The sequence below is a fragment of the Schistocerca serialis genome, chromosome 5 (genome assembly GCF_023864345.2).
Source record: "Schistocerca serialis cubense isolate TAMUIC-IGC-003099 chromosome 5, iqSchSeri2.2, whole genome shotgun sequence".
In the NCBI taxonomy this organism is placed as follows: Eukaryota; Metazoa; Arthropoda; class Insecta; order Orthoptera; family Acrididae; genus Schistocerca; species Schistocerca serialis.
In genome coordinates, this window is record NC_064642.1 from 398,326,441 (window position 1) to 398,351,198 (window position 24,758).

Genomic DNA, 24,758 nt, shown 5'->3' on the forward strand with positions numbered 1-24,758 from the left:
ACGCCTGGGCATTGACTCAAACAGAGCTTGGACGGCGTGTTCAGGTACAGCTGCCCATGCAGTTTCAACACGATACCACAGTTCGTCAGGAGTAGTGACTGGTGTATTGTGACGAGCCAGTTGCTCGGCCACCATTGACAGACGTTTTCAGTTGGTGAGAGATTTGGAGAATGTGCTGGCAAGGGCAGCAGTCGCACATTTTCTGTATAAAGAAAGGCCCGTGTAGTACCTGCAACATGCGGTCGTGCATTATCCTGCTGAAATGTAGGGTTTCGCAGGGATCGAATGAAGGGTAGAGCCACGGGTCATAACACATCTGAAATGTAACGTCCACGTCTACATAACGTCCACGTCTACATAACGTCCACGTCAATGCGAACAAGAGGTGACCGAGATGTGTAACCATACCATCACGCCGGGTGATACGCCAGTATGGCGGTGACGAATACAGGCTTCCAATGTGCGTTCACCGCGATCTCTCCAAACACGGATGCGACCATCATGATGCTGTAAACAGAACCTGGATTCATCCGAAAAAATGACATTTAGCCATTCGTGCATCCAGGTTCGTCGATGAGTGCACCATCGCAGGCGCTCCCGTCTGTGATGCAGCGTCATGGGTAACCGCAGCTATGGTCTCCGAGCTGATAGTCCATGTTGCTGCAAACGTCGTCGAAGTGTTCGTGCAAATGGATGTTGTCTTGCAAACGTCCTCATCTGTTGACTCAGGAATCGAGACGTGGCTGCACGATCCGTTACAGCCATGCGGATAAGATGCCTGTCGTCTCGACTGCTAGTGATCTGTGGCCGTTGGGATCCAACACGGCGTTCCGTATTACCCTCCTGAACACACCGATTCCATATTCTGCTAACAGTCATTGGATCTCGACCAACGTGAGCAGCAATGTCGCGATACGATAAACCGCAATCGTGATAGGCTACAATCCGACCTTTACCAAAGTCGGAAACGTGATGGTACGCCTTTCTCTTCCTTACACGAGGCATCGTTTCACCAGGCAACGCCGGTCAACTGCTGTTAGTGTATGAGAAATCTGTTGGAAACTTTCCTCAGTCAGCACGTTGCAGGTGTTGCCACCGGCGCCAACCTTGTGTGAATGCTCTGAAAAACTAATCATTTGCATATCACAGCATCTTCTTCCTATCGGTTAAATTTCGCGTCTGTATCACGTCATCTTCATGGTGTAGTAATTTTAAAGGCCAGTAGGGTATAAGAGTGTCATCCTTCCGACGATGCTGTATGGATCAGAGGTGTGGTTTATGGCAGAAAATTCGCCTCTAGACAAACTGCAAACACTGCAGAATAAGATCTTTCGCATCACAGCAGATGCCGACCAGTACGCGATAAAAACACACATTAGGAAACTCCTAGGCAAACTATCCACTGGTTAAATATATCTGTATCACAGTAGTGGAAATCAGTATAAAGACAGGATCCTTGCGATAGTAATAGTACACTGTTTGCAGCGGCATCTATAGAATTTATTATGTATGTTGTAGGCGCATATAAGACAAACAATCATGACGGAATTACATCGTTTGTTCCATTACACGACTAACAAAATAAGGCTTTTGTATTTACTAGATAGAAGTTGGTATAAAGGCACTCACTACCCTGTTGTGCTATTGCATTGCTAGTACTTTGTCCAACCTCCGTTCTTCCTCATTACCTCAACAACTCTCTTCGGCATTGACTTTTTAGGGCTTTTAGTCCTCGCATTGAAATCATCTACCACTCGTATCGCTCTTTTCAGCTCGCACATGACAAATAGCTGGAAACAGTATCAAAGCAAGACGTCTAGAAGTAACCACCTGGAGCGACATTAAGTGGAATGACCACATAAAACAAATAGTAGATAAAGCATACAGTAGTGGAAATCAGTAGAAAGCCATGGATATTTGTAGAAAAATTAGCACCTTCGGTTGAAATAGTTGTGCAGTGTATACAGGGTGAGTCACCTAACGTTACCGCTGGGTATATTTCGTAAACCACATCAAATACTGACGAATCGATTCCACAGACCGAATGTGAGGAGAGGGGCTAGTGTAATTGGTTAATACAAACCATACAAAAATGCACGGAAGTATGTTTTTTAACACAAACCTACGTTTTTTAAATGGAATCCTGTTAGTTTTGTTAGCAGATCTGAACATATAAACAAATACGTAATCAGTGCCGTTTGTTGCAATGTAAAATGTTAATTGCATCCGGAGATATTGTAACCTAAAGTTGACGCTTGAGTACCACTCCTCCGCTGTTCGATCGTGTGTAACGGGGAGCACCGAATTACGTAGGGATCCAAAGGGAACGGTGATGGACCTTAGGTACAGAAGAGACTGGAACAGCACATTACGTCCACATGCTAACACCTTTTTATTGGTCTTTTTCACTGACGCACATGTACGTTACCATGAGGGGTGAGGTACACGTACACAAGGGGATTCCCGTTTTCAATTACGGAGTGGAATAGAGTGTGTCCCGACATGTCAGGCCAATAGATGTTCAATGTGGTGGCCATCATTTGCTGCACACAATTGCAATCTCTGGCGTAATGAATGTCGTACACGCCGCAGTACATCTGGTGTAATGTCGCCGCAGGCTGCCACAATACGTTGTTACACATCCTCTGGAGTTGTAGGCACATCACGGTACACATTCTCCTTTAACGTACCCCACAGAAAGAAGTCCAGAGGTGTAAGATCAGGAGAACGGGCTGGCCAATTTATGCGTCCTCCACGTCCTATGAAACGCCCGTCGAAGATCCTGTCAAGGGTCAGCCTAGTGTTACTTGCGGAATGTGCAGGTGGGGTGCCACGGCCGCCAACCTTGTGTGAATGGTCTGAAAAGCTAATCATTTGCATATCACAGCATCTTCTTCCTGTCGGTTAAATTTCGCGTCTGTAGCACGTTATCTTCAAAAAATGGTTCAAATGGCTCTGAGCACTATGGGGCTTAACTTCTAAGGTCATCAGTCCCCTAGAACTTAGAACTACTTAAGCCTAACTAACCTAAGGACATTACACACATCCATGCCCGAGGCAGGATTCGAACCTGCGACCGTAGTGGTCACGCGGTTCCAGACTGTAGCGTCTTTAACCGCTTGGTCACACCGGCCGGCCACGTTATCTTCGTGGTGTAGCAATTTTAATGGTCAGTAGTGTACTATACACGACGATTTCCAGTCAACAATAGATTCAGTTGTACCAGAGAACCCAGTTCATTTCATGTAAAACACAGTCCACACCATTATGGAGCCACCACTGGCTTGCACGGTGCCTTTTTGACGACTTGGATCCATGGCTTCGTGGGGTCTGCGCCACAGACGAACCGTACCACCAGCTCATACCAGCTGAAATCAGGACTCATCTGACCAGGCCGTGCTTTTCCAGTCGTCCAGGATCCAATCGATACGGTTATGAGCCCGGGAGAGGAGCTGCGGGCGATGTTGTGCTGTTAGCAAAGGCATTCGCGTCGGTCGTCTGCTTCCAGAGCCCATTAACGCCACATTTGGCTGCGCCATCCTAACGGATACGTTCCTCATATGTCCCACATTGATGTCTGCGGTTATTTCACGCATTGTTGTTTGCCTGTTAGCACTGACAACTCTACGCAAACGCCGCTGCTGTCGGTCGCTAAGTGAAGGTCGACGGCCTCTGCGTTGTCCGTGGTGAGAGCTAATGCCTGAAATTTGGTATTCTCGGTGTAGTCTTGACACTGTGGCTCTGTCCCATACGTCTAGCCCCGACTAGCATTCCGCATTCAACGTCTGTTAATTTGCGTTGTGTGGTAATAATCACGTCGGAAACCTTTTCATACGAATCACCTGAGTACCAATGACAGCTCCATAAACGCTCTGCCCTTTTATACCTTGCGCACGCGATACTACCGCCATCATATATGCACATCGCTATCCCTTACATTTGCCGACTCAGTGTTTAACATGACAATCTTGAGTTGTCGGGTGTACTGCTGGATATCGTCGTCTGTATTTCGGTGACGTGACTCATCGTCTACATTAGTTGCTGATGAAGGCAACGAATCAATTTGAGTCCGGCATTACACCCTACAACAAAGATACGTCAACAAATCGCGGGAGAAGCCTGAAGAATTGCGTGAAAACGGCTACCACATTTTCAAATTAAAAAACTGGGAGTATTATAAATAATCTTTATGTTAACCTGTGTTACTTTTTACAAAAGCATATTTCTCGGTTAATCGAACCTTCTTAAACAACTATGGGTTTATTTATCGATTGTCATTTTGTATTTGTAGTTCACTGTTGATATTTGAGTTCACATACTTTTATTTGTTATATGGAGGTAATGAGTGAAGCTATGGACGGTACGCCGGCCGGAGTGGCCGAGCGGTTAAAGGCGCTACAGTCTGGAACCGCGCGACCGCTATGGTCGCAGGTTCGAATCCTGCCTCGGGCATGGATGTGTGTGATGTCCTTAGGTTCATTAGGTTTAAGTAGTTCTAAGTTCTAGGGGACTTATGAGCACAGCAGTTGAGTCCCATAGTGCTCACAGCCATTTGAACCATATGGACGGTACATAGTGGAATGCCAAGTGGAGAAATCGGAACATTTGAGACATATTTTCTGAATGAGATCAGTTAGAGGGCTAACAGCAGGGAAAGCAGCCAGGAACATTTGCGCCTTGTATGGGGATAATGTCATTGAACAGAGTATGGCAAGAAAACAGTTTTATTGTTTTAAGGAGGATCGTTTTGACATCAGTGACTCTCCACATTCCAGAAGATCTTCAGGGTTTGATGACGATCGTTTAAACACATTAATGCACAACGATCCACGTCAGTGTACTTGATAACTAGCAAATATGATGCATTATGATCATTCCAACATCGTGTGACATTTGCTAATAATGGGGAAGAGTCGAACATTTGGGTACCACATGCTCTAAGCCAAAAATCACCAATTGGCTCATGAAAATCACCGGCCATTCCCATCCTGTATCTTTACTGGCGACGAGAAATGGTATCTTTAGTATGCTAACATGTTGTTGTTGTTGTTGTGGTCTTCAGTCCTGAGACTGGTCTGATGCAGATCTCCATGCTACTCTATCCTGTGCAAGCTTCTTCATCTCCCAGTACCTACTGCAGCCTACATCCTTCTGATTCTGCTTAGTGTATTCATCTATTGGTCTCCCTCTACGATTTTTACCCTCCACGCTGCCCTCCAGTACTAAATTGGTGATCCCTTGATGCCTCAGAATATGCCCCACCAACCGATCCCTTCTTCTAGTCAAGTTGTGCACTAATTTCTCTTCTCTCCAATTCTATTCAGTACCTCCTCATTAGTTACGTGATCTACCCATTTAATCTTCAGCATTCGTCTGTAGCACCACATTTCAAAAGCTTCTATTCTCTTCTTGCCTAAACTATTAATCGTCCACGTTTCACTTCCATACATGGCTGCAGTCCATACAAATACTTTCAGAAACGACTTTCTGACAATTAAATCTATACTCGATGTTAATAAATTTCTCTTCTTCAGAAACACTTTCCTTGCCATTGTCAGTCTACATTTTATATCCTCTCTACTTCGACCATCATCAGTTATTTTGTCCCCAAATAGCAAAACTCCTTTACTACTTTAAGTGTCTCATTTCCTAATCTAATTCCCTCAGCATCACCCGACTTAATTCGACTACATTCCATTATCCTCGTTTTGCTTTTGTTGATGTTCATCTTATACCCTCCTTTCAAGACACTGTCCATTCCGTTCAACTGCTCTTCCAAGTCCTTTGCTGTTTCTGACAGAATTACAATGTCATCGGCGAACCTCAAAGTTATTATTTCTTCTCCATGGATTTTTCCCAACCACTGCTTCCCTTTCATGTCCCTCGACTCTTATAACTGCCCTCTGGTTTCTGTGCAAATTGTAAATAGTCTTTCGCTCCCAGTATTTTACCGCTGCCACCTTCATGATTTGAAAGAGATTATTCCAGTCAACATTGTCAAAAGCTTTCTCTAAGTCTACAAATGCTAGAAACGTAGGTTTGCCTTTCCTTTCTTCTAAGATAAGTCGTAGGGTCAGTATTGCCTCCCGTGTTCCAACATTTCTACGGAATCCAAACTGATCTTCCCCGAGGTCGGCTTCTACCAGTTTTTCCATTCGTCTGTAAAGAATTAGCGTGAGTATTTTGCAGATGCCAACATAAGGTAGAGAAAGGAATGTTTGAGCCGTAAAAAGGCAGAAACTCCCCATACAAAGACCTGCGCTCATCCATGGATATTGTTATGCATATGGTGGAGCAGCGACGGTGTGGTATACTATGAATTGCTTCTCCGAGGTATATTATTCGCGCTATCTAAGTTCACACTCGGCGTTGTGGCTGTTGGTAGTGACCGTAAAGGTATCGCCCATTTATGGTCGCTCTCACCAGACACCGTGCCGAGTGTCAACTTAGTTTGCGTGAATAGAAACCATCACTGCTGTCATTTACTGACAACAACTGAGACGTCTTGCAGACGCAATTAGGAAAATTGCATGAAGTAATGCTACTCTACGATAACGCCTAGCCGCATTCTGCTAGACTACAAAAACACTACATAGGAGTTTGGTTGTGAAGTCATTCTGCACACACCTCACTCACGAGATCTTACGCCCTCAGATTTTCACATTTTCCGCTCTCTATCGAATAAGCTTCATGGACCTAACTTTCCGGATGAAAATGTGCTCCGAGCATACCTCGACGAGTTCTTCGCCTCAAAACCTCCTGATTTCTGCTGTCGCAGAATGTAAAAATTACCCTAGCATTGGCAGTCTATTGTAAATAATGCAGAGACTTTATTATTGTTGACTAAAGTCTCTGTTATGTTTATCTGTGGTGTTGATTAAACTTATGAAAAAACGCTACGAACGTATGTAGTAAACTAATAGTTTATTTTTAGGCATACGGTAACCAAAACATTGTCTACAATGAAAACGGCTAATCTCAATGAAAACGTCACGACTATGGCTTGGCTAACTCAATGCGCGACATGCTAAGGAGCGAAGTTGAAGATCAGGTCGCCATGGCAAGACAGTCAGCGATCGCCTGAAGTGTAGCCAACCTGCTTTTATTTCTCTCAGTTCAAGCCCAGTTTCAGTTTGTCAGATGACACTTGACATCACATAACAACAAATTGACATGGAAGTCCAAAAATGTTTTTTTTTACTGTTTTAGCACATTTACAAACAGGGTTTGAAACAGAGCATTAAAAACCGAGTGTAATCCGAATAAACCTGAGAGAGCATTGTTGTGATATTACCTGTATCCAAATGATCAAGATATTATTTAGAAATTCCTCTACTCTTTTCTATCCAATAAAAGTTAGTGTCAGCATATATCTCGTCTAGCCAATAAATCGAGTTTCACCTTATTATTTAGAAATTCCTCTACTCTTTTCTATCCAATAAAAGTTAGTGTCAGCATATATCTCGTCTAGCCAATAAATCGAGTTTCACCTTATTGCAGTACACACTCCTTTGCCTCTTCCCATTTTTATTATAGCGGCGGTTTGGAACCGGGACTGCGAGTGTGAAAACAAATTTAACAAGGAAACTTAATCCACCATTATGAAGCCAATCGAGAGATCCTGCAGGCTGTGCAAAGACCCTCCAATTTTTGCACATGCACATAACCATGCAGCTTTTTTGCATTCATTCGTAAGATATGTCTACAGTATCGGCTGCATCGTGAATTTTCATTCGCCAATTATTCATGATATAATATTTATAATTTTTCTAGAGTTTTATGTGCAGTAACCACTATGCCCCAATCAGAATGAACATCTTCTGTGGCTTTGCCACGCCTTTTACAAGTATTGGTGTACCATGCAAACCTCCCTGATTCCAAAGACCAGGATAAAAAACCACAGTAGATATGACAACGAAAAATTCATCATATTGTAGAGCATCTCAAAGAATTTATATTCCCGCATCAGAAGTGCCAAGTGTTGTCGTCAGAGCGCAGCATGGTCGCTTGAAATGAAAATGGAGACTCCACAGCAGCACGCGCAAGCAGTAGTGTGGTTTGCAGAAACAAAATCGCCGATTACTGTGCAAAGAAATTATCGTCGTGTGTATGAATGTGATCCGTCTGATGCGAAAACAATTTAGGAATGATATAGCAAGTTTCTGGCAACAGGAAGTGTTCTGACACATTTGGAGGTGCACGTTATGGAGTTTCAGAAGAGACTGGGGAGGATATCAGACAAACGTTTCTCAGATGCCCACGTAAGTCAATTCTAGGCAACTTGATGTACCTTGGTCAACATTGCATCGTGTAGTTCACCAGCGTCTTCGTATATGTGCTTGCAAAGTGCAAATTCTGCAACATCTGATGCCGAATGACAAACCACACTGACAACAATTTGCTGCGGATATGCTGCAGCATATTGATATGGATGCCAGTTTCTTGGAAAGATGTTTTTCGCAGATGAGGTAACCTTTCATCTATCAAGAAGGGATTTGGGGTTCGCAAAATCCTCACGTTGTCATTGAACATGTTCGTGATAGCCCTAAACTAAACGTCTGGTGCGGGCTAATGCATGACAGGATTGTTGGACCATTCTTCTTTGCAGAACAAACAGTGGATGGGTCAGTGTATCTGGACATGTTGGAGCAGTTTGTGTAACCTCAGATGTAAGACTTGCAACCCAACATCATTTTTCAACAAGATGGAGCTCCACCTCATTGGTCAATGGCTGTTTGCAAGTTCTTGGATAGGAAATTTTCCAGTCGTTGGATCGGACGTGGAGGACCCATTGCCTGGCCACCGCGTTCACCCGACATTACACTGCTTGATTTCTTCATGTGGGGATTCGTGAAGAACCGTGTGTATGCTACCAAAGTGGACGATATTCCTACGTTGCGACATTGTATCACTAATGCGATTGCAACAATAACAGAGGAAATATTACAAAGAATCTGGCAACAAACTGAACATGGACTCGATATTCTTCATGCTACAAATGTTTCACATGTGAAGGTGTATTGATGATAAATAAATAAATTCTTTGAGAAACTCTACAATGTGGTGCATTTTTGATTGTCCTATCGACTGTGTTTTTTTTTCCCTGGGTCTTTGAAATCAGGGAGGTTTAACACCCTGTATACTGGGAACGCAAACTGCGCTTCGACTTCATCCAGTTCGGTTTTGCTCTGTGTCAAACGCAAGCTTTTAACTGTAGCAAGTATCTACTTTTCACCAAAACAGGGAAACAAGTCAAGTTTAATATTTCTCGTGGCAACCATCTAACAATTACATTTCACGTCAGTTTAGACAAAAGCAATACACCAACAGTTATACAGTTTTTTGTTAAAAAAAATAAAAACCTCTGCTACTCAACTTATGGAAACAAATTACGCTAAGAAAAAAATTCAATTACAATAATATATACAGAATCGATGCTACTGATGAGCCATCACTGTAACGAAACATAAAACAAAATTTATCCATTTCGTAGCTCATAACGTGATTTTTAACGACGATCCAATAGACGGACATGAGAAGCTGTGTAGCATCTCTGACTGAATTTGATTGCGAATATGTATTCCAAGACACTGAACAGAGCTCCAGGGAATACACATGAAGGATTAGGACTGTATTAAGACTACAGCAAATGTTTATTCAGCCTATTTTCGGAGGTCTGTTTCCTTTTTCGCTTACCCCCATAAATTCTTTTCCGAGGTTATTACTTTAAGTGTTGCACTATGTTAAGGAATGTTGTGTAAGTCTGTTTCCTTGAGAAATCCGAGAAATCAAAATATCTACACCAACGTCTTAGTGCTCAACCATGCCTCCGCAGCCGAGCGAACCGGTAAGTATGCATTCCCCATATGTTGTGTGATTTTAGCGAACTCACAGTTTTTGGCCTTTACAAGTACAAATAACATTAAATAACGAAACTGTAATGTGAGCACACCTTAAAAGCTACTATACAATGCTTATGTAACATATTTTTGTGTTGCTTTGGGGTTTTAATGTTTCTAATTGCACTCTACAAAATGCGGAACTGAAGTTTGCCCGGCTGTCATGTATATGCGAATCAGGGAGCTAAAACCTGTGTTTCAGGAGCGCCAAATTGTGGGTGGAGATCCAGAAAATCTCAATAGAGATTTCTGACCATATATGTTAGCGGTCTCCCTTGAACAGCACAATATGAAGTATTATTTTATTATTATTATTATTATTTGTATCATTAGCACCAGCTATACGCGACCTCAATTGCTAGTGTTTCCTACCAAGTTTTACTATGCTGTATACGCTCAAACAATTCACTTAATGTTGTTTTTCATTCCCAAGTGTCTGAATTTTATTTCAGCATTGTTCAGTTTCGACAACTGGTCGTTAGTTCTCAGAAGCGAAAGTAGTTATTACAGCAGGCTCTCGATCATAAGTGTAAAGATTATACGGCTTGCGGATTATCCGTGTATAGTTCTCGATTTGCAATAAGATAAAAGTAAACCTGAAGTGGTTTGTTGTCATTACAGTTAATATGTTCATTTAGAATATAAATTTCTATTTGTAACGAGGTAGATGACGAAAACATCTGCGAGAGCTTAAATGATGATGCCTTCGATCCGGCATTTGAGCAACTAAGGAACATGAATATAGTGATTAACAATAACTGACAGTGTTTAAAAACGTATTTCATGTGCTTCCCCTAAAAGGCTGAATTTTCAGGAAGGATTCGCGGTTTAGCTATACCAGATTATGTATTTTGCTTGAAACTGTGTATCCCATCAGTCATGCCTGTGCCATAACGGAAGATATGACATGTCTCAAGATACATCTGCCTACGTGTGTTTTTTTCGTTTTATAACTTCATTCTGTAAAGTTACGCCGTATCTAGAGAGCAGTTTTCAATTTTGTGTGTGCATACAACTTAGGGTTTACAGTTTGTTGTTATTTTGTACTAGATTTTCAACAAGCTCGTCTATATTCAGTTCAAGCAAGGACGATTATGACCTCGATGTTTGGTGCCGTAACCCACAAATCATCATTAGTCATGATCATCATCAACGATTCGTATAAGTGAAAAGTTGGAAAATACCGGCGTGACGTATAAACATTAGATTTTTGCTATCTTTCTCTGACGACACTTGTGTTGTCTTTGGTTTCTGTCGACAAATCAATAGTTTGTGATAATTTTTTTAACGTGGGCCATAAATAAATCTTAGATTGCTACATATCCAGTGATTCCATCGTGAAACAGGGAAGGTTGACATGATGGATGCTGATCACTAATGCAGCTAGTATCGAAAAAGCATTTGAATGATGAGTTTATAAGGTGATACCTCGTTAAAGGAAATAATAGGCATGAGAAACAAAGCTTAGTAAGGGCAGGTTTTTGATTTGCTCGTAGCTAACATTGACTATCACTTTACGTGGGTGTATTTTTGGATTAGCACGAATTTTATCTCATATGAAATCACTAATCAGCCAAAGAAAACTATCTGGGAGGATTATATTAACAATCTTTCTGCAGATGAAACACTTGAAGTACGAGAAAATAAAGTTGACTAGGGTCTATCGGGTCCTGCCATCACAATTATCAAAATCAGATGAGCAATAGGACAGCAGAAGACAGGAAAGTAGAATGAAATTTTCACTCTGCATCGGAGTGCTCTACCAACTTCTTTTTTTAATTTTTATAATTTGTTAATTTTTTTATTTTTTACTGTATTTTTGGATTTATTTTAGTTCCATTAAAAAAAAAAACGATCCTTCAACTGCCATAGCCGAGCGCCCGAGTCGTCTTCTCGTCTGTTGGGAGGGGTTCCCCCTATTCCGTCCATAGAGGATCAATATGCTCGAGGATTTTTCTTGATTTTCAGTGTCTCATACCCGGAACGCCCCAGTGAGCAGGAGGATCTGCAAATAATGAACCTAAATAATTTGCGAAACAGTTCTGTACTTTGGGTGGCAGCTGAAAGCTGCGTGTATCGTCATCAGTGGGGACCAAAAGTCGAGTGTGCCTTTGTGAGCATCGGAAAATATGTAGTAAAGGGCAATGTTTTTTAGCCAGTTAACGGCGTTCGTCCTGGTTGATGGAAAGTATATGCCATCGGGGCACAATATATCATCACGGGAGATAGACTCCGGCAATCGCTGCAAGAGTAATGCCAGCATGCACTGTATGAGTAGCCAGCACTCACTGGTCGCAGCAGAAGTCAGGCGGTGTGCATCCGAGTCAATGACTGAGCTTATCAGACACATGGGGTCGCCCGTCAAATCAATGGAATGTAGCCCCTGAGGAGTAGTGAAATTCCCATTCACAACCATGTACCACAATGAACATACCGTTGTAGGTAGAAAAGGTGTGTGTACCACTCGCCACAACGTTTTCCAGGCAACAACAAGATGTCTGTGTGCGACTGTATTGATAGGTTGCTACTGTTGATAGAGGTGATAATAGTCTTTCATGCTGGGCATCCTGTCATCAGAAGGTCTGACCGTAAGTAGCTGAGGTCAATCAAGAGCTCTCTGATGTGGGTGAGTGCCAGTGAAATGTGTCCTACAGAAACCGGGGAATGCAGAGAGTGTGGTGCCACATCAGTGATCAGGGTGCACATCAGAGTGGCATGGGCAGAGGTCCACGTGCAACGTGTAGTGTTGAGATAAAGCAGTCACGCATGTTTATAGACATGAATTAAACCGATACCGCCCGCCCACTGCGGAAGTGTCAGGATTGCGTATCGGACTTTAAAAACAAGGCCGACGCTCACGAAATGTCAATAGGCTGCTTGAAATCTGTCGGCCATTGTAACCGGCAAGTGAAGGACATGCACAAAATTGTTCAGTTTGGAGACAAGATAGGTGTTGACATAATATGTTCTGAGGAGCATATCCATGCAACGCAATTTGTTGTCCCATATCAGAGCACGCGTCTGGTGTAGGAGCTGGCAGTACATAGCTGCCAGCGACCGGTGAACATTGGTATAGAACTTCACTCCTAAACATTTGAGTATGAGCACCTTGTCAAAGGGCACCGCCATTGCATGGAAAAGCCCCCCGGCGACATCCATATATTTTGTCTTCTTCATGTTGATGATGTTCCCAGTGACCGCCCCGTACTGGCATAGCCACTGGAGCGCTATATGCATTTCATCCTCTGATCTGGCCAGGAACATCACATCATCGGCAAATGCACCACAACGAAAGGTCACGTCCCTCAGGGACATGCCTGTTAATCGCTGCTGTAGACCTTGTAAAGCTGGTTCAAGTGCTGCCATGAATTATATACCCGACAAGGGGCACCCTTGTCACACTGACTGCCCAACAACAATGTGATCAGACTGGTAATTGTTGACCATTGACCAGTGCGCTCCAGTGGTCCAGTCAAAGGACCGCCTGTGTGGACTCTAGAGAGAGGCCCATGTGTTCCAAAACTGCGTAGGAAGCCATGGTCAAATACATGGTCAAAATCGATGGCGACAAGGGTGCCTCATATTTAGCAGGCCGCCGTCAAAGCAATTATGTCGTGGTATGCTCCTAACGCTGTATGAATGTAGCTGACACTACCTAGGTCCGCAGCTCGTGGTCGTGTGGTAGCATTCTCGCTTCCCGCGCCCGGGTTCCCGGGTTCGATTCCTGGCGGGGTCAGGGATTTTCTCTGCCTCGTGATGACTGGGTGTTGTGTGATGTCCTTAGGTTAGTTAGGTTTAAGTAGTTCTAAGTTCTAGGGGACTGATGACCATAGCTGTTAAGTCCCATAGTGCTCAGAGCCATTTGAGCCATTTTTTTGACATTACCTAAACATGTCTGATCGGTGTGGATGGCTTTTCTGATAGTGGTGTGGAGACGTGCGCGGAGGATTCAGACGAAGATCTTGTAGTCATTGTTGAGGAGTGTGAGTGAGTGAAAGTCCTGCCACCTACAACCACCATTCAGTTTCGGTACTGGGATCAAGAGGCCGTCTGTGAATTCCGTGGGGACAGTAAAATCAGGGCGGAACAGTTCTTGAAACATTTGAGCCATTTGTCGCCCATAAGTTCATAAAAAGAGCGGTAGAATTCCAGGGATAACACGTCCAGCCCAGGCGATTTGTTTGGTGCTCCACATGCCAAGGCCTATGGCAGCTCGTTGGATGTAATGGGCAAGAGCAGAGTATCAACTGGTACCACGTCCCTAGAGGCGGGAAAATCGTGCAACAGCACGTCATAATCATGTACGTTTTGCAGATCTTCCATGTACAAGGTCCCATAGTGTTGGGCGAACATGTACGCTATGTCCGTTTGTGTCACTGCGCAGCCGCCCTCATCCGTGTTTAGCGCCGTAATGAGCTGACGTTTGCGGTGACACCTCTTGCACACAATGTGATAGACCGATGCCGTTTCATTGGGGATGCAGTCTTGTACTCGCGCATAGATGTGAACACCTTCTAGCTGCTTTGCCCTGATGCGAAGTAGATGAGATTTGATGCATTGTACGGACATCTGACGTTAGGGAGACGGCTATTGCGTCGCCAGCTCACATAACACTATAGTAAAATTCCGATGTTGTCCTTTGCCAGTTCGCTCTGTCAAGCCCGTAGGCCATCAGGGTATTTCGGAGTGCAGGTTCGACACATCTCAGCCACCACATCAATGTGGAAGCATACATAGGCAGGCGCCTGAAACGACGACGCCACGTGTCAGTAACTGCTTGCCGACATGCTTCCTTGCAAAGGAGGGTGACGTTCAGCATCCATGGGCCTCTGAGAGGTCTTGTTAGTTGTTGGGGTAAGGCGATAGTGCAGATACACGTGAGATGATCTGTGAAGGCCGTCGGCCAGAGTTCTGCATCACGGGTTGCTATGCAGAGGTCCAGACGACTGGTAGAGTGGCCGGTAAAGTGCATATATCAGCACTGGTTCTCATGATGTAACAGCCATGTGTCGTGGAGCACGAGGTCACATACCAGTGCCTGTAGAGCCGGGCATGAGACGTAATGTGGTATCTGGTCCTCGGGCCACCCACTATGTAATGGTCCATATTTCTTTGCAAGAAATGGGGCTACCTCCTTCAAATAGAAGACCACGGTGTGAAGTACCATAGGGAGTGTACATTAACAAGATGGACTGCGCCAAGTGTGAGAGCAATGCCTTCTCCATGTCACATCCGTCACTTCTATGCCATCTCAGAGAAGGATGGCCGTCCCTTCTGCGCCATCACCAGAGGGTAGGCTGTAGGTGGTGTAGCCATATAGGTCTAAACGCTGCTCGGGACGGACCTCCTGGAGAAGAGCAATGTCCAAGTCTGCTGCTCTGATCATGTCATGTAACATGTGGCTCTTGACAGTGAAGTGGACACCATTGACATTGACTGTTCCCACATGGTATGACTGAGACAAATCAAGTGGTGGAGGCAGTATGCTGGTGCTAGCCCACGGTGAGCTTGTACACCACACATCCACCCAGCCACATGACGTGCATTACTGTGCCGTATGATCCCCTGACTGGTAGTGCCCACCGGGTTCAGTGTCAGCCATGGGCTCTGGAGGAGGTATCGATGTGTGCTGTGCATCATTGGTCTCCCTGTCGTTTGTCCAATCACCAAGTGAGGATTGGGAGGTCAGTGGTGGCTGTCCACTTTCACAGGAGCCCACATTTTGGGAGTCTACCTGATGCGCCTCGTTTTCAGGGCCACCAGATGTACGAGTGTGTTCCTTATCATCAGGCGCCTTCTAGTGAATGAGGCCGATGGAATCTGTTGCAACTGTAGACGTGTCAATGCAGTTGATGTCTTCTGCCATTCTCACATCCCTGCCCCATTCTTCAGCTGACAATCGCCTCTTCTTGTTTTTCTTGGGTGACTTTTGCTTGCGGGTTCGAGAGTCGACATCCACTGGAGGGCGGGGCTCGACACGGTCTCAGTCATCGGGAATGCCTGTATCCAACCCTGACAGTGATGGCGGCTAGGTGCCCTCGACGCCATGGTGGTCAGAGGCTGCAGGAACCTCTACACCATTTGGCTGCGGTGGTGTTGTCATTGACGTCATTGGCGCTGACTCTCCAACGGAGTTCGCAGTGGCTTGAGGTAGTAGCAGGTTTTGATCATCCATCAAATCATGTCGTGCCACCTCCACATACGTTAATGGGAGAGACGTCATCGTGGATCATTGGGGAAGTTCATTGCGGGGCGCCTGAACAAAGCAGCGCTGCAGACACTCAGTTCTAACATGGCCCTCCTAGCCGCAGCCTGAGCAGGTCCTCGGTTGGCCATCATATACAACAATTGTGCGGCAGCTGCCAACGAAAACATATGATGGAACATGCTTCTTAAGTTCTATGCGAATTTGTCGTACCCTGTTAAGGACAGGGTACATTTCGAATGTATTCCATTTCTCCTCTTTGTGGCTCAGAATTGTAGCACATGATGTCTCGAAGAAACCGTTCAATTTCATGGGCCTTCGGTCTCGTGTATGATGCATTGAACATTAGATTGATGCATCGAACATTAGTTTGATAAAATGCCAGTTGAAACTATTAGGCCGGCCGCTGTGGCCAAGTGGTTCTAGGTGCTTCAGTCCGGAACCACACTGCTTCTACAGTTACAGGTTTGAATCCTGCCTCGGGAATGGATGTGTGTGATGTCCTTAAGTTTTAGTAGTTCTAAGTCCAGGGGACTGATGACCTCAGATGTTAAGTCCCATAGTGCTTAGAGCCATTTGAACCATTTTTTGTGAAGTTGAAACTATTAGATGATAACTGTATCTTAGTTCTCCAAAAAGTATTTAATCAGATTAATAATACTGGGAAATTTCGTGATAAACAGCTTATATCACTCTTCATCCCTTTGCCCAAGAAGACCAATGCAACAAAATGTAGAGATTACAGACTAATTAGCCTAATAAATCATACCTTAAAGATATTTCTCAAGATCATTCAATATTGAATAACTGCGAAGTATGAAGGAGATATGGGAACTTCTCAGTTTGGATTTAGACCAAGTGTAGTACAAGAGAACATTGGTCGCAATTCAAGTATTGGTTCCGAAGTGCTACAATCAGAGGAAGGATGTAATGCTGTGCTTCATAGATTACGAATAAGCATTTGACAGAGTGTAACAACATAAACTTGACATAGATGGAAAATATATTCACTGCACAGAAAATCTTTATTGGAATCAAACAACTGAGGTTAAAATTGGCAGTCAAGTGACAGAAGCACAAAGAATCTGTAAAGGAATTAGACAATGATGTGTGCTCTCACCACTCCTCTTTAATCTGTACTCAGAACATGTATTCCAGGTGGCACTTGAAGACCATGAGATAGGTGTCAAAGTAAGTGGGGTATGGATTAACAACATACGATATGCATATGACACATTCTTAATTGCTGATAACATGAATGGCCTAGAAGACCTTCGTACTGCAGTGGAAGAACACATTAGGAATATGGGTCTCAGCATCAACAGCAAAAAGACAAAATTTATGATAGACACTCACAATTCAAATGAACATCAAATGTAGATCTAATGCATAACAATCAACCTATAGAAAGAGAGAATAGGTTCAACTACTTAGGGATGTGGTTACGTGAAAACTGGTCGTCTCACATGAAAATCAGATGTGGAATAGAGAAGGCCCACAGTGCATTCATGAAATTTAACTATGTTTTTACAAGCACTGTCTTTGATCTTAAGCTCAGAATTAGATTTATAAAGAGCTATGTGTGGTCAGTACTACTTTTGTATGATGTGGAAAGTTAGACACTGAAAGTAAACACTATAACAAGTTGGAAGCATTTGAGATGTGGTTGTATCGAAGAATCCTTAAAATTCCATGGACAGCAAGGAAAACAAACCAAGAGATCTTGAGAATAGTAACCACAATAAAACATAAGAAAACAGCTTAACATAGGTCATGTGATACGAAATGAAAGGTATCATGTTTTCAGCTGATAATCGTGGGGAATATAGAAGGCAAGAGAGGAATTGGTAGGAGGATGACGTCATAGCTCAGCAATGTCAGACAGTGGACAGGAATAAAAAATGTGGGGGACTTGATCCATACTGTAAGAGGAACAGAAGACAGCAGGTGTGACCGCAAACATCCATTAGTGGATATGCAGCAGCAGCAGAAGAAGAATGACTAAAAATTGGAAATCAATATGTAGTTGACTGGAAGGAATACTGTAGGCAGTGTGTCTCTGCTGTTATCTGCTATCTGTCAAATTTTTCATGGTCTATGAAACACATTTTATTACACCACTTTATAGGTTAATTCCAGTTCGCAGCATATTTCTCTCCAAAATTTGTCACTATACTTATATATGTCCCATAACATGGTTTGTTGCCTGCGAACGAGGTAATCTTTCGATTTGGACATCCTTACTCACCTGAGTCTTTCACTACCTCTGTTTCTCCCATGACAAGATATTCATCATAGAAAGTGTCCTTATTGTACAACAAACGCAAATTTCACATCTTGGTTCTTTTGTGGTGGATGCAGTACTCTATTTTCCATGTGGCAGGGCTTCTGCCAATCGAAAGAATTTGTTGTTGTCAACATTCGATCCATATTAAACATATTTTTATTATAATAGAAGGAAACATTCCACGTGGGAAAAATTATATATAAAAACAAAGATGAGGTGACTTACCGAACGAAAGCGCTGGCAGGTCGATAGACACACAAACAAACACAAACATACACACAAAATTCAAGCTTTCGCAACAAACTGTTGCCTCATCAGGAAAGAGGGAAGGAGAGGGGAAGACGAACGGAAGTGGGTTTTAAGGGAGAGGGTAAGGAGTCATTCCAATCCCGGGAGCGGAAAGACTTACCTTAGGAGGAAAAAAGGACAGGTATACACTCGCACACACGCACATATCCATCCACACATACAGACACAAGCAGACATATTTAAAGATGTATGTTTGTGTTTGTTTGTGTGTCTATCGACCTGCCAGCGCTTTCGTTCGGTAAGTCACCTCATCTTTGTTTTTATATATAAACATATTTTTATGTATAAAAATAATTTATTTATAAACAAAAGTGTGGGGTAAGTTCAGAAATTATGTTTAATATGAGTGATGAACCTATTATTTCTGTGCATATTATTTACAGACATTGTACGTCAATTGTCAAAAATGGAGGGAGGACCCACTACATAACTTTACCCCAAATAATGAATGCAAAACAAAGATTATAGTAACTGATTTATCTATAGCCAATGTAGTTTAAGGCCCAAGCAAGTCAAGTGACCCCTTGGGGCACCAAGCTGAGAGGGGCACCAGAGGCGTCCTAGTGTAAAATTTCTATTCAGGATGTATCGTGATTTGTAGTGAACACTGATACGGATGAAAGTATATGATAACAGAAGCAAAAACATTAACAGCAAACATGGATCCACACACAAGCCATTTGTGAGATACTGCAAATGTGTGTTTACGAGCTGCCACTGACTTCTGTATCAAATATCGTCCTACTTGTTGTGGACTGACAAGACAGCCAGTCCACAGTGACGGGTAACCGAAAGGCACGCGCTTAAACTCACACAGGCTGGCGTGAGGTCTGAAACAGGATATGTAATGAATGCTATAAAGAAAAGAGGAGGAGGAGGAGATTAGTGTTTAACGTCCCGTCGACAACGAGGTCATTAGAGACGGAGCGCAAGCTCGGGTGAGGGAAGGATGGGGAAGGATATCGGCCGTGTCCTTTCAAAGGAACCATCCCGGCATTTGCCTGAAGCGATTTAGGGAAATCACGGAAAACCTAAATCATGATGGCCGGAGACGGGATTATAAAGAAAAAAGAAAAGAACGTAGCTGCTGGAATACTTAACTTTAATCCACAATTGGTGACATTGGTCTTGTTACTGTACATGCTTCATTAGATACATAGCAAAGGATAAATGGCACCTTGCTAGGTCGTAGCAATTGACTTAGCTGAAGGCTATGCTAACTATCATCTCGGCAATTGAGAGCGTAATTCTCAGTGAACCTTTCCTAGCAACGTCGGCTGTACAAATGGGGCGAGTGCTAGTACGTCTCTCTAGACCTGCCGTGTGGTGGCGCTCGGTCTGCGATCACTGACAGTGGCGACACGCGGGTCCGACGTATACTACCGGACCACGACCAATTTAAAAGCTACCACCTAGCAAGTGTGGTGTCTGGCGGTGACACCACACTACTTAGTATAAAAGAATTTAAAATGTAAACTTTTAGGTTAAGACCCTATCAAATTGGGCTCAAATTTCACCCAAAGACTACCTTAATAAGTAATATAATACAGCTCTAGCACATTACATATTGTAATTTATACTCAAACATGTGTTACACATGTCGTACTCACATTTTGGGGCAATACCACACTCATCTCTGCAGCGAGTGACAAATTATTTCAGACACCCTCGAAACATGGCATAAATCTTGATAAGACTGTACAGTTCTCTGCTCCAGTTCTGTACATTTCATTTTTGAGACAAGTCCAATGGAGAAATCCGAGAATATTGAAGTTAGGCAATGCAAGCCAAGGTACGGTACAAGCTGTGTGCGACCTGTCTGTCTTGGACCATACTGGCACGTGAGATGTCGTCTTATATTCAAATCAAAATGCGCCTGTGCACCATCATGTATGTACCACTTCACTCAATGTTACACAGAGTGAGCCCAGTTCGATGGTGCTCCAATCGAAAAGTTTACGTTTCAAATATAAGAAAGTGTGCTGAAAAGTGCTGTCTCCGAATTTTTTATGTGAAAATTCTTAAATTTTTTAAAATAAAACAGATGTTAATAACATTCTACATCTTTATTCTTCATGTCTAAAGTTTTGCAACCCTCTCCCACTAGATGGCCCCAGATTGTAGTTTGTAACATGGCGCTGTGTAACATAACTATGTCGGGGCATGGGAAACAGCATGTGATAATCGGATTACGAATTCGAAGAGTTCGCCCACACACGGAACACCATTTTGTTCATCATGACAATGCTGGACCATACACGACCACTTCAACATCTGCAAGAATCCAACAAATTGGGCTCACTGTTATCGAACATCTTCCATACAGTCCCGTCTTGCTCCCATCCGAGTTCCATCTGTTTCCAGAACTTGCAGAACCTTGGGGGACCTGACTTTGATAGCGATGAAGTGGTGGAAGCAGAGGTGAGGTTGTGGTTCCGTCAACAAAGTCAAAACTTTCTGCAGTGACGATATTATCAAACTCGCCCCTCGTCAGGAGTAATGTGTTTGTTGCCTGGATGACTAGGGCCTATGTTGATAAATAAATATGTAGACATGAAATATAAAGATGTAGAATGTTAATAAAGTTTGTTTTATGTAAAAAGCTTTATGAGTTTTCACTTTAAAAAATTCAGAGGTATTACCTTTCAGCATACCCCCATATTTATGCTAACTAGGGCAAATTTCATACTGAAGTCTGTGGTAGCTTGTAACCACAAACTCTCAATTATCTTGCAGACATCCTCTTTGTGGGACCATGTTCACTCTTAACGTTTTTGTTTCTGTTGTCATATACTTCCACATGTGACAGTTTTTGCTATTAATTATGATCCACTACATCTATGCAATAACAAATTTTTAAAACTTCCTGGCAGATTAAAACTGTGTGCCAGACCAAGACTCAAACTCGGGTCCAACTGGTAATGCTGTTTCCCCTAGTCATGTAGTGTTCCCAGACAACTCCTCACTCATCCCAAAAGAGAGCTTGCAAAACCTGTGTGTCAGACCAAGATCTGCACCAAGATGGGTCTACATAAGCATTATTAAACAAATAATAATGCTTATGTAGACCCATCTTGGTGCAGATCTTCCAATCTGACATCACTTCAATGACGGACGTGGCTGTTTTAACTACTACCGTCAACAGTAATCAAACCCAGGTCTACAGCATGAAAAGGGTGAACACTGTCATTTTTTTGTCCTCTTTCTTTCAATCTGTTACTTCATCACCTTTTTTTTTGTCAGTGTTTCAGTGCAGATGTTGCATGGCAGCTTTTAAATTATGTCATAAGAGCTTCACATAGTTTTTCTAAATTTTTTATATCAGTGGGGTTGTAGAATACCCTCACCCCCCCCCCCCCCCCCCTCCCCTGAGTGGACACGGTGAGTTACTGTGCTGGCACCATTCAGGTACGAAGGGAAATTGTTATATTACACTAAAGTTATGAAAGTCATGCGATACCTACTAATATCGTGTTGAACATTCTTTTGCCCAGCATAGAGCAGCAGCTCGATGTGGCATGGGCTTAACAAGTCATTCAAAGTTCCCTGCGAAAATATTGAGCCATACTGCCTCTATAGCCGTCCATAATTGCTGAAGTGTTGTCAGTGCAAGATTTTGTGCACGAACTGTCTTCGTGATTATGTCCCATACATTTTTGATGGGATTCATGTCAGTCCATCAGATTGACCACATCATTCGATCGAATTGTCCACAATGTTCTTCAGACCAATGTGAACAATTGTAGCGTGGTGACATGTTTCCATTGTCATGTACACTGTGCACTGTGCACTGGTCTGGTGAGTATGACGAAAAAAAAAGTATGCACAGCCACTTGTGCACTGGTCTGGTGAGTGTGGCAGATGTGGCATAGTATCAAAGTGCAGGCAATAGGACGCCAGCATTGTCATGCTGAAAAATTACACCTGTAGTCAGAAGTCCAAATCACTTTGGTCTTACTGCTAAATGAAACTGACTTTTTAATGTATTGGAATATGATGTACTGGTAATGCTGTTTCCCCTAGTCATGTAGTGTTCCCAGACAACTCCTCACTCATCCCAAAAGAGAGTAAGCAAAACCTTCCCTGCAGATAGCTCCATCCAGAACTTCTTGAATTTTGGTGGTGAGGAATGGTGCCATTCCTTGCTTGCTCTCTTTGTTTTGGGTTGGTGGTAGCACACCTAAATTTTGTCTACTGTAATGATTCTTGCGAAGAACCCATCAACTTCTGCTTCAAAGTGCCACAAACGTTCTTCACAGATGTCAGTGTGTCAGTCTTTCACTTCTAGAGTGAGCTGCAGTGGCAACTGTCTTGCAGACTCTCTGTGAAACTTAAGCAATTCATGAACAATGTGCAAAGTGAATGTAAAATGACAACTCGTTCCATGTCACTACAATTTTTTCTGCAAGTCATCCATCGAACATGGAAACAGCTAACGAGCTGCAATAGACTCTGGTGTCACAATACAGTGTATGTAATCTGGGTACTGACCATCTGTCACAGAAATCATGCCATTTCAAAACCTTCTACTCCACCCATGCACTTGCTGCCATGGCAGACAAGCAGCATAATACTGGGCCTTCTTTCTCTGATGGATCTCAGTAGGTTTTGTACCTTCACTGCTCCAAAAACGTATGACAGAACACTGTTCCTCCTTGGTGCAAATTGAAAGTGGGGCAGTCATTTTGAACTGGTGTTGTGGTCACATTTTGCTTGTCTGTGGTATGCTGCCACCTTCAGTGCATCGCTTACATCATTGGTAACAGTACTGCCAGCTTACAGAACAGTGGTAAGAAATGTCAGTTTTTAATTACTTTGTTAAGGATTTCATTTGACTCCCCCTTATACATTTCTGATGTATAATAGAAGTAAATTTGTCTATTGTATCTATATAATGTGAAAATATTCAGAACCCAGCTGCATGCATAAACTGCTCATTTTTCATATAATAAAATTGTTCAACTGAAATTTTGTCATCAGTTCAAGATATTGTTGTAATGAGGATTTTAGCAAATAATAGTACAGAAAAATGCAAGTATTTTACTACATGATGATGTTTAAACTTTATTTCCTGAAATATAATCACAAGTACGGTATTTTTTAACCATAATAATGGCATTTAATAGCTTGTGAAAAGTGGAATACATTGATATAGCATATGCCAATGTTCACAATAAAACATTTCACAAGAGCTGATGGCAGTGTGCTATGTGCACTGTGCAAGTTTGATAGGACAGCAGTTTCAGCCCTGTTAGGATATATTTAGAAAGGAGTGCAACTGAAAAAGAGCTGTATTAGCATACTTCCATCTCATATTCAGCCCTGGCTATTTATGCAGAATATTTGGCTTTAAACCTTGGTTTTATTTGAAATGTTGCTGCTCTCGAACAGTGCATAAATAATTTAAAAAGAAACCACTTTTGTATATTGCATTATCCTCAACACAGGATATGAGTATCAAGAAGTAATTAGATGATAGCAGGAAAGTTTTCAATGAAAAATTTATACTTATCTTGTTCAGTTGAAAGTGGCCATCATTGTTAATGAGTTTAACAGATTAGTCTAATTCACTGCAGAAAATATTTGGGTGACTCCTGTGGAATATGCTGCATACTTACTACATTACGAACAACTTTCCCGCAGCCAACATTCTTTTTCAAACTTCACGATTTATTTGTAGCTGCTCTACTTTTCCGTTATAAAACTTTTCATTGAAAAACATTGAGACATTCTGAGCAAAATCTCAACTGCCCTGTGGTCACAGCCCTGGTCACTTATAAGATATTTTAATGAAGCATTCAATTTTAGGTATTATTATAAATTATGTTGTTTTAAATTTTGATGGAAAAAGATTAACACAAGTAGTTTCACATCATTTCATGGTCAGCAGAGAACAAAGATACCCTTTAAATGGTTTCATAAAATATGGGGCATTGGATATTAAATATTACATGATGAATATTTTTAACACGTTACATGATGAAAATTTTTAACAATTAATATTACAATATGCATATTTTCATCAGAATTAAATTAATACTTCATTTTCTTACAATTG

The 24,758-nt window shown here is 42.5% G+C and overlaps 1 protein-coding gene across 1 annotated transcript in view; it reads left to right on the top strand.

Moving 5' to 3' along the window:
- Window positions 1-9,823: 9,823 nt before the first annotated feature.
- The window catches only part of LOC126481965 (hexokinase type 2-like), a 179,067-nt gene continuing 164,132 nt past the window's right edge, over window positions 9,824-24,758 (top strand). The window contains exon 1 of the mRNA XM_050105929.1: window positions 9,824-9,847. Within this exon, the coding sequence (XP_049961886.1) occupies window positions 9,824-9,847 (24 nt within the window). The remainder of the gene's footprint in view (window positions 9,848-24,758) is intronic.